Source organism: Numida meleagris, chromosome 16, assembly GCF_002078875.1.
Source record: "Numida meleagris isolate 19003 breed g44 Domestic line chromosome 16, NumMel1.0, whole genome shotgun sequence".
NCBI lineage: Eukaryota > Metazoa > Chordata > Aves > Galliformes > Numididae > Numida > Numida meleagris.
In genome coordinates this window covers 8609349-8619057 of record NC_034424.1, presented here as the reverse complement: position 1 = coordinate 8619057, position 9709 = coordinate 8609349, and the positions used below count along the sequence as shown (strand labels likewise).

The 9709-nt window shown below is 60.3% G+C and overlaps 1 protein-coding gene across 1 annotated transcript; it reads right to left on the bottom strand.

Annotated features, from left to right (window-relative positions):
• On the bottom strand, positions 1570-9709 carry PTGS1 (prostaglandin-endoperoxide synthase 1; the record flags this gene model as incomplete). The annotated part of the gene is given in 11 exon segments (XM_021414144.1): positions 1570-2364; positions 2441-2825; positions 2906-3053; positions 3601-3887; positions 4313-4559; positions 4695-4778; positions 4864-5045; positions 5207-5350; positions 5893-6033; positions 6116-6232; positions 9617-9709. Coding segments are annotated over 10 exon segments (1808 nt in total), but the record flags the coding sequence as incomplete, so codon positions are not given.

The following is a 9709-nucleotide window of genomic DNA, read 5'->3' as shown; positions in this document are numbered from 1 at the left end:
GGCCTTATCTTGACTTGGCCAGAAGTCCTCTAATTTATATTCAGGATGAGATTCAGCTGCTAGACACCAGCTGAAACTGGGAAAGAGTCGGTGTGCCCGTCCTGCGTGCTGGGAGCAGCTCGCCCTGCAGGGGGTGGTGGGCACTGGGCAGGTATCAGCCTGCAAGCTGTGTCCCTTGGGCTCCGCCTGTTCTTTCCCCCCCTGCTTCCTCCCACCACCGCCCTGCTGCTTTTTTTAGTGCATCTGATGAAACTGCTCTGAGACAGAAGCGTTGTGAAAGGTCAGGAGTCTGGAGCAAAGCGGCTGTGGTTGGTTCCCTTCCTTGTGCCTTGGCAGCACTTGTGAGGGCACTGCTCAAGTTTGAACATTTTTTGGCAGCAATTGTGACAGCATGAAACAAACTTCCTTAAATCCCTTAGATCACAGAGCAAGAGCTCAGAACGAAAGCGACTGGTGCTGGAAAACAAGGTTGGTATTTATTGCCTTTAAATGTTTTCAGATACCTAGCCTGGTTTGCATATCTGAAATACAACAGTAAGAGAATGCGTGGTGAAGGTTCAGTGAGCAACACTTCTTTCTACTGCCGTGTTGTGTGCGCCGTGTTTGCAGTCTGTACTTTCTGTGTTCTGTTTTCTGTCTGCTGCTCCTCCAGCACAGGACAAATGTGCACACGTGGCCAAGAGGAATTTGGCTCTCCTGCCTGTTGGTGCAGCTCTGCTTAGTTTTGTGTCTGCTTGTGGAGCTGGAGGAAGGCAGCAGCTCCTCTGCTGGGCTGTGCATTTCCTTCTGCCCATCTGTTCTGGGGCTGCAGCCACATCACATCCCCTTCAGAGTGCTGGAGGTTTATTTGTAGGAACACCAAAAAGAGAATTACTATTAAAAGCACTGCAGGCAGCGGACCTCTTCCTCCTAGTGTCCACTTTGGTCGGTCTGTGCTCAGTGAATCATTACTCCAAAGGTCACACGAACACAGGCAGATGTTGTCCTTGCTGCTCCTCACACCGCGTGCACAGCACAGTGCTCTCCTGTGCACAGCAGCCCGCAGGCACACACACTGCTGCTGTGCTCCCCAGGGATGCTGAACACGTGGCTGAAGGATCAGCAAAGGACATGCGGGGCTGGGGGCTGGAAATGTCCCCTTGGTGCCACAGAGCACTGAGACTGCTCTCCGTGTGCCCGATGGCCGGCGTGCTTATCAGCTGGTAACAAACAGCGCAGCGATAGCCACAAACAAAAGCAGGATACTTGTGGCCTAACTGAAACGAGGAGGATGCTTGGAGCTGGAGCCCTGCACACAGCAAGGCTGGCCACAGGCATGCTCTGGCAATGTGACACTGGAAGCGCATGGCACACGGATTGCAGTGCATGGCACTGTCTGCGGAGATGACAGCAGCCCTCGGCCGTGTGCTGCTCCCACTGGATGCTGTCTGCCCTGACAGCGCACTGCCACCCAAGCATGGAAATTGCAGCAAGGGCTGGGACCCAGGAAATCCCTGCTCTGCCTGGTCCCAGGCACCTGCCTTCACCCGTCTCTGTACTGTGAGAGCCTGAGAACTTGGAGGAAATGAGAGCGGTTTTTAACATTGTTTATTTTAGAGGTCCATTTTCTGGGATCTGGCTGGGACCAAGGCCAGTGGCCCTGGCTGCCAGTGATCACGTCATGCTGTTGGTGAGGGCTTATGTCTGCACGGGCTGTGGAGCAGGTCAAGCAGGCGGTGTGCCTTTGGAACATCGTTTACTGAGCTATTAATGCAGGAAAGTGCAATGAGCAGAGGGCGGGAGAGCCGTTATAGGGTGATGTGCACAGAGGTAGCTCAGAGCAGCCCATGGTGGGCCAGGGCAGCAGTGCAAGGTGGGGGCACAGGGCTCTGGGAGCTCTCCAGGGCTGGGCAGCTGGCATTGTCACCCTCTGTCTAGTGCCAGGCAGAGGGGAGGGCAGAGAAGGGTTGCTGTGGGCTGCCGTGGAGAACCAGGTGAGAGCCCGGCCAGCAGTGCATCTGCAGTGCATCCTCCCCAGTGAGGCTGGGAAGGCCCTGTGTGCTGTGCACGCTCTCTCGAGTGGGATGCCCCACAGCAAGAGCGGGCAGTGGGAGCTGGGGGAGAGGAGCAGAGCAGCCGGGAGCATATGAGGACACTGGGATTTACCAAGCGAGCCCCAAAGCTGGCTTAGCGTGAGGCAGCGGTAGGAAGATGAGGTCTGCTGAGCACAGGCGCCGGCAGCTGCTCTCTGCTCTCCTCAGGCACTTGAGCTCTTCCCAAGGTGGGCATCAGTCTCTCCCCTCTGGTGGGGGACTGAGCCAGGGCCCACCCGGGGCAGGACGCTCTGCTGGCACGGGATGGGCAGAGCCCCAGCCCCAGCGCTGCCTGCAGGGACAACAGGGACACTCAGTGCCGGGCAGAGGCCTGTCCCCTCCCTGGGCTGGGTGAGGCTGGGCCGTACCTGTGCGGGCCGTGCTGCTGCTACAGCTCCGTGGATGCTCCACCCGCATGGCTGCTGCCGGTCTCACCTGCTGCCGTGGCATCCGGCACATGGAACGCCACGTACGGACACTTCTTCACGTTGAGGCACACGAGTTTCTTCAGTGATGCCGTCTTGACGATCTCGAAGCCGGTTGCTCCACCAAAGGTACTGGGCTTCCAGTACTCCGGGGAGCAGATGGGGTTCCCAAGAAGTCCCTTCAGTGAAAATGGGGCACCAATCTCCACCATGCTTTCCCCAAAAATGCCGTTGGGTTGGGGTTTCTCAAGCAGCAACCCTGGATAAAACTCCAGAGCATCAATGTCTCCATACAGCTCCTCCAGCTCTGCTGCCTTCTCCTCCTCTCCTGCACCGAGAGAACACCAGAGGATTCAGCGTGGGCCAGGCCAGCAGCCCCTGAGCCCAGCTTGGGGAGCGGGGCCCTACCTGTCAGTTCCTGGAAGGATGCATAGGGCTTCAGGCCAAACCTCTTCCGGTACTCATTGAAGGGCTGCAGCCTCAGCTGCCGCGACTCCTCGATGACTCCAACAGCCACTCCCAAGACGTTGGCGTTGATGTTTTGCCCCCCACCGATCTGGAAGAGGAGAGGATGAGGAGAAGCGTACCCACAGGAGTAGGCCCCAGCCTCGTCCCGGCCCCGCTGACATCCAGGCCCTGGGCTCAGGGCCGTGCAGTCGTGTGGCATGGCCATGGTGAGGGATGGGGGTCGCTGGGTTTGAGGTCACAGTGGGAGTCCCGAGAGCAGCAGCTCTGTGTGGCAGCCTTGTTGCTTCACACAAGTCAGAAATGTTGATACAGTCACTTGGAAGAGAACATCCATGTGATGGCAGCAAAGAACAGTATGAGACGAGCTGTTCCATGCGGCACAGCCCGGCCTGGGGCCACTCTCGCACCGCAAGCTCCTGGCCGCAACACCATGTTTACTGCAGCAGGACTGAGTACACGGTGCTGCCAAGGCCCAGCTCACTGCACTGCTCGTGGGGAGGGCCCATGGCATGCACGGCATCACTAAGAAAAGTTGGCAAATGCTACACGCAGGCGGGACGCTCACCCCAAGCACCGCCAGGGCACAGTCGGGGCACCGCAGCCCCACGGGATGCGCCAGCAGCATGGGGCCTTACCCTTCCTGCAGTCTGCCTGGAAAAGGACTCCACCAGGGCCTCCACGCCATAGTCCATGAGCATGGAGGTGTTGTAGAGGAACTGCTCGTAGCTGTACTCCTGCCCCTGGATGGTGAAGGAGTCAGGCATCAGCCCGTGCCAGTGGTAGAGCTGGTTGAACTCCACCGCGATGCGATTCCGGTACTGGAACTGCTGCCCGAACAGCAGCTCAGGGTCGAACTTGAGGCTCAGGAAGTACCCGCTGAGGTGCTGGACATAGTCTTCAATGACGATCTTGATGGTCTCCCCTGGGCAGGAGGTGAGAGAAGAAAGTGTCACCAGGGGCAGTCCCCATCAGCCCCACTACTGCGGGGCACTGGGCCGGGTGCACTACTCACGTGCAGTGTGGGACCCGCCTGGCTTTGGGCTGGTGCACTTGGTGGAGAATTTTTCTGTGAATTACTTTTCCACCAAAAAAGGTCGGTTTGCCGAAACAGAAATGGTTTTTGAGAAAGCTGACCCCAGTATGCTGCTTAATAACATGCTGGCATGGGTCTTTAATCACTTTACTTTCTCACACCAAGTCACTTCCATCCAGAATCCAGAAAAGAGTATTAGAATGAAATAATTCAGAATTTTAGCTAAATTGCTCAAAACTGTTGATGGACCAAAGCCAATGAACTCCAGAAGGCTGTGAGAGGAACTCCCCAGCCTCTAACGCTGCAGCACCCACCGATGAGGATGAGCCGTGCTGTCTGGAAGAGCTGCTCGTCACCCCAGGTGGGATGCTCCTGCTTCAGAATGTCGCAGACGCGGTTGTGCTCACGCAGCCAGAGCGTGGTGTACATGCAGAGCCCCGGCAGCAGCCCGAACACCTCCTGCCCCATCGCCAGCTGCTTCTCCTTGGGGATGGTGGGCAGGTAGACCATGTGCACTGGCACCTCGGTGACTGACGGTGGGTACACTTCCCCGTTCACCACCTTGAGGGGACAGGAACAGAAAGTGAGGGGGAGAGGAAGCCACGTGGTCCTGGCAGCTGCCAGAGGGACGTGGGCTTCCAGTGATCTTGGAGCGTGGGACCAAGATGCATCTCAGTATATCATGCTGTGTGGTACCTGGAATTTGAGCTTCCCATCTTGGAAGAGCCGCAGCTGGTGCTGCCGCTGCAGGTTGTCCCCATACAGATGCCCCAGGTCCACCTGCAGGAGCACACGGTGTGAGCACGGCGGCAGCCCGCCTGTGCCCATCGCTGCATGCCTGCTGCACCGAGACCTGCCCCCTCACCCCGTGCCCCAGCGCCTTGGTGAAACCGCGTCCCATCTTCCCAGAGGTCTTGAAGAACTGGTGGGTGAAATGCTGGGCAAAGAAGGCGAACATCAAGTTGGTGCCCCGGGGGTCAGCTTCAAACTTGTGCCGCAGCAGGAAGCGCTGAGCCAGCAGCTGGGCATCGGGGAGCTGCTGCTTCCCTGTGGAGGACGGGGGCTGATGCTGGGGCCGTGCAGCTCAACCACCGCAGTGCAGCGCAGGCAGTGTGTGATGGCGATGTGGCACCAGGTAGGAGCCAGAAGCTGCTCTGCAGACCCAGTCCATGCTCGTCACCTCCCGTGCTCCTGTGCCAACCACGTACCTTTGGTCCCCATGGGCGTGGGGCACTCCTCCGGCACCGGCGGGAGGACGCGGGTGTAATAGCTGACATTGGCGTAGGCCTCCCAGCTGATGTAGCCGTACTGGGAGTTGAAGGTGGGAGGGCTGGGGATGAGATTGGCACGAACTGGAATGAGAGAGCTGAGTCGGTGCCATGGGGCAGCACAGCCCCCAGGCATCCCAGGAACCAGAGGGCCCGGCCACGTCCTGCTGTGCTGTGCTGTGCCCCCCCATTAGAGGCTGCAGGTCCCTGCAGGAGCGGATGGCTCTGCTTCTGCACTAATGGATTCCTGGATGATGAATTAGACGACAAACATGCATAAATGCTGAAATCAACAGCCGGAGCCTTGTGAACACGTCCCTATGGCTCCAAGAGCTGGAACCTAAATATTTATGCAAAGTGATAAATGCAAGGACATGAGTAACAAGGGCCAGCTCCATATTTCCACCAGCTGCTCCCTGCGCGGCTGCTCCAGAGCCCTTTGTAGGGGGAGCGTGGCGTGCCGACAGCAGCCGTTGCCTGGCGCTCAGCCTGTGTGCGGGGCTCAGCCTCCCTGTGCCTCCCACTGCCAACGTCAGCTGCATGTGGGTGGCTCAGAGCAAAGTGACCCAGCCTGGTGCCGCCCAGGCCCACGCTGATGCCCAGGGTCCTGGTGCCACCCCTGGTACCTGTGAGCACGAGCCTCATCAGTGTGTCTCTGATGAATGTGCTGTTAACGATGTCCCAGAACCACCTGAAGTGAGTGAGGACGAAGTGGTAGAAGGCAGGACTGGGCTTCAGCAGGTCACGTAGGCGCGTCCAGAGCTCAGCTGTGGGACACAAACGCAGCACAGCACTTGGCACCTGGTAATGACAGCACAGTGCTCACCCAGCACAGTGCCATGGACTTACGTGAGGTGCAGTTGGGCCCGAAGTACCCTGTCCGCGTGCAGTCGCACTCGTAGCCTCCCAGGCCAACGCGCACACACACGCCTTGGTGCTGGCAGGGGTAATAGCAGCACGGGTTGACTGGGGAGAGAGAGGAGAGGTCACCATCCACCTTCGGTGCCACCGCATTGGGCACTTCCCTGCTCCCTGGAGGGGCTGTGCTGCCCTGCACACAGCCAAGCCCAGCACAGCAGGAGGCAGCAGAAAGGCACTGCGGGAGCCTTGTGCATGATGGACTCCCGTCCCCCAGAGCTGGAGAAATTCCTGCAAACGTTGCTGTTAATAATGGCAATTGTCTGAGCTGAAGTTTGCTTTGGCACAGGGCTGATCTGCCCCGAGTGGAGGAAGGGGCTGACCGCTGGGCTCCTTCCTCCCACCCCAGCCCAGTCGCTTCCTCCATAGCTGCCCCTTTGCCTGCACACCCCGGCTGCAGCCACCAGATAAGCGCCCATCCTGCCCTCCCCACGGCATCACCCGGCTACTGCGGCTGTAATGGGGGCATGCTGGAGTCCCTGTCCATCTCAGCAGCTTCTCCTGGGCTGTGCTGGAGGTATCACTGCAGCCCTGGGGGCTCTGCTGGGCAGGGAGAAGCCTGAAAGCACCATGCTGTGGCACCACATCGCCAACCTGCCCGCACTCGGGCAGCTGCCGTGGCACAGGACAGCTGGAGCACGATGGGGCTGCAGGGTGAGGGCAGCCCAGGAAGCGGCTGCGGTGGAGCTGTGCTAAGTACATGTCCTTGGCACGCAGAGCGCAGCTGCCTCCAGCACGGAGCCGCCACGGGGAGCTTGGTGGACACATGGCGCCCGGGGACAGACCCTGCCCAAAGGCACTGGGAACTGTCACCATCAGTGTCCATGGCCCCGCTGCAGGGGTTGTGCTCCCAGCCCTGGGGGCTCTGCCTGATCTGGTTCAAGTTCTGCACGGTCTGGAACCAGGCTCTCATGCAGGCTGGCACAATGCACAATACGTTTTCCACAGGAAATTGAAGCTAAAACCGAACATCTTTGACAAATCAAGCTAATTGTGCAGCCTCCCGATTTCCCAGACAGCTCAGGGCTCTCCTCAGTGCTGGGATCCTGAATGCTCACGCTATGGGGCCAGCCCACAGGGTGCAGCTCCCAGCCCTTCCTTTGGGCTCCTTTTCACCTCGGACCTTTCCGTGTCTCCAGATGCTGTCACATCCCTGGGTGGAGGCAGCAGCAGGTCCTTATCCTCGGAGTACTCCTGCACCGTTAGCTCGCATTCAGCCCCGCTGCAAACATCAACACCTACAAGAGCAGCGCCGCTCCATGCCCAGGGCCCTGCAGACTGCTGCCTGCTCTGGGTTCGGTGTCAGTGCATGGGGACCTGCGGGTGGGGTGGGAGCAGCATGTCCCAGCCAGCGGGGACCGAGCGTGTCCCAGCCCGCATCAGCCACACTCCACCCCGAGCAGGAATCCAACGGTGTGGCTGCAGGTGTGGAACACGCTGCCCCTGCCCCCCGGTCCAGATTGCGGCCCCTCCATGATGGCACAGCCGGTGAATGCCCACAATTGCTGCTGAAAAATGCCTCATTTTGGGGTCAACATTCGCTCCACCAACCGCAGCCAAAGTGATGACATGGAGTGAATCATGTGCAGGCTGGGCTCACCCGGTGGGATGTTCCCAGTGCACACATGGTTCTGAGCTGTGAATACAGCGAATGGTTTGCACTTGTTTTTCTGATTTGTGAAGGCTCCTTGGGCCCAGGAGCCACTCCCAGCCCACTGCAGCCAGACTGTCATCTGCAACAGCCTCTGGCTGCACAGCAGCCTGCAGGGCCGCAGCTGCGCCGCACACATGGGGAGCCCGAGCACAGGTGATGGGAATGGGCCCAGATCTGCAGGAGGCACCACAGGTCTGAGCCTGGGCAAGGTGGGGACACCAGGGACGGCTGCGCCTGTGGTGAACAGGGCTGGGCTGGAGGAGGATGCAACTGGAGAGGCCTCGGGTTACTCTGCAGAACCATGTGCTCCTACACAAATAAACAACCCCAAGGTAAAGGCAGCAGACAGGTGCCAAGGGCAATATCCGCAGGGGAAAGTGGATCGACGCTGTGGGAGCCCAGCCCAGGTCACAGCCAGAGACAGCCTCGAAGGAGAGAAAACACTGCTGCTCCAAGCCAAGGAGCTGCCTGCAAAGAGGTGAGGAGATGTACAAACACACAGCGGGCAGGGGTTACTTGGTCCTCAGGAGCCCGTGTCCTCCTGCAGCCATCCACAGTGCTGCTGACTGCACCGCAGGTCCCAGCGTGGGTCCCCCAATCTCTCAGTCAGCTCTCTATTTTGCTAGTCAAAGCTTGGGAGATAATCCCCACGTGGTGCGATCTGCCTTGACCCCATCCTGCTGCCGGCAGCCCCAGGTTCTGTGCCATTGCGGTGTGTCCATCCCAGCAGCTGTGGGTTGGGTGTCCCCAGCGGTCCCCGGGTCCTGTCCCGTAGGACCCAATGCTCTCAGCCCTGCAATGCACAGCCGCCTGCAGCTGGTGCTGAGCCACACTTTGGTGCAGGTACCATGTAGCAACCCCGTGAGCCCGGCTCATGTTCCCTTTTGGACACACACCCACTGCAGCAGGGAAGTCTCCACCTTAGGGTCATTGTTTCTGTGCAGGAACAGCCACTGCACTGCAGGAGGGCTGTGGGCGGTGGGAGGAGGCCTTGCCCCGTCCCTGCAGCCCAAACCCTCTGCACTGGGCTCTGCCTCCCTTCCTGCCTCATAGTGATGGGGTCACTGCCACCGCCTGCACCGCACACAGCCACAGCACTGAGGGATGCCCAGCACAGCATGTTCCTGTGCTGCTTTTGCCACGAAGGCTTCAGCGAGGAACTGCCAAACCTGGGAAGTTCTATGCACTGGGTCTTGTAGAAGCGAGGAAAATCATTTCATGATGGAGAGACAGGGTCAGCATCCCACCACGGACCTGCAGGGAACTGCCCGGGGCAGCACACAGACGGAGCTGGCAGCACTGGAGATGCGGTTTAATTTCACATCGCGGTCCGTGGGCGCGTTCACCCCTCGACGCCCGAGTCCAGCGCGGGGCTGGCACATGGCACGCAGCGCAGCGCGGGCAGAGGGCAGCACGCTGCGCACGGAGCCGCGAGCACGGCGCCCGTCCTCCCCAGGAGCTCCAGGCGGCCGCCGGCAGCCGTCGGGGCAGCGCGGAGAGGACCCCTCCTGCAGCGCCCGCAGCCCACTGCCACGACCTCGCCCCGGGGCCGGGCACCAGCAGGGCCGATGGGAGCGATCCTGCCCCGCGACCGCGGGGAGAGCCAGCGCCGGGGGCCCCGACCTCTCCTCGCCCTTCCCCCGCGCCACAGACCCCGTCCCCGCCGCCCCCGCCACTCCGGGCTCCGCAGACACTCCGGGTCCCGCACTCCCGATAGCGGCGCGTCCCGCACCCCGGTACCGCCTCGGGGTCTCCCCACGCTGCCCGCCCCCTCGTACCGGTGCCGGCGGCCGCGGCGCTCCCGGCGGTGCAGAGCAGCATCGCGTGGGCGAGAAAAAGCCGCAGCGCGGCCGGGGGGGCCCGGGCCCGGC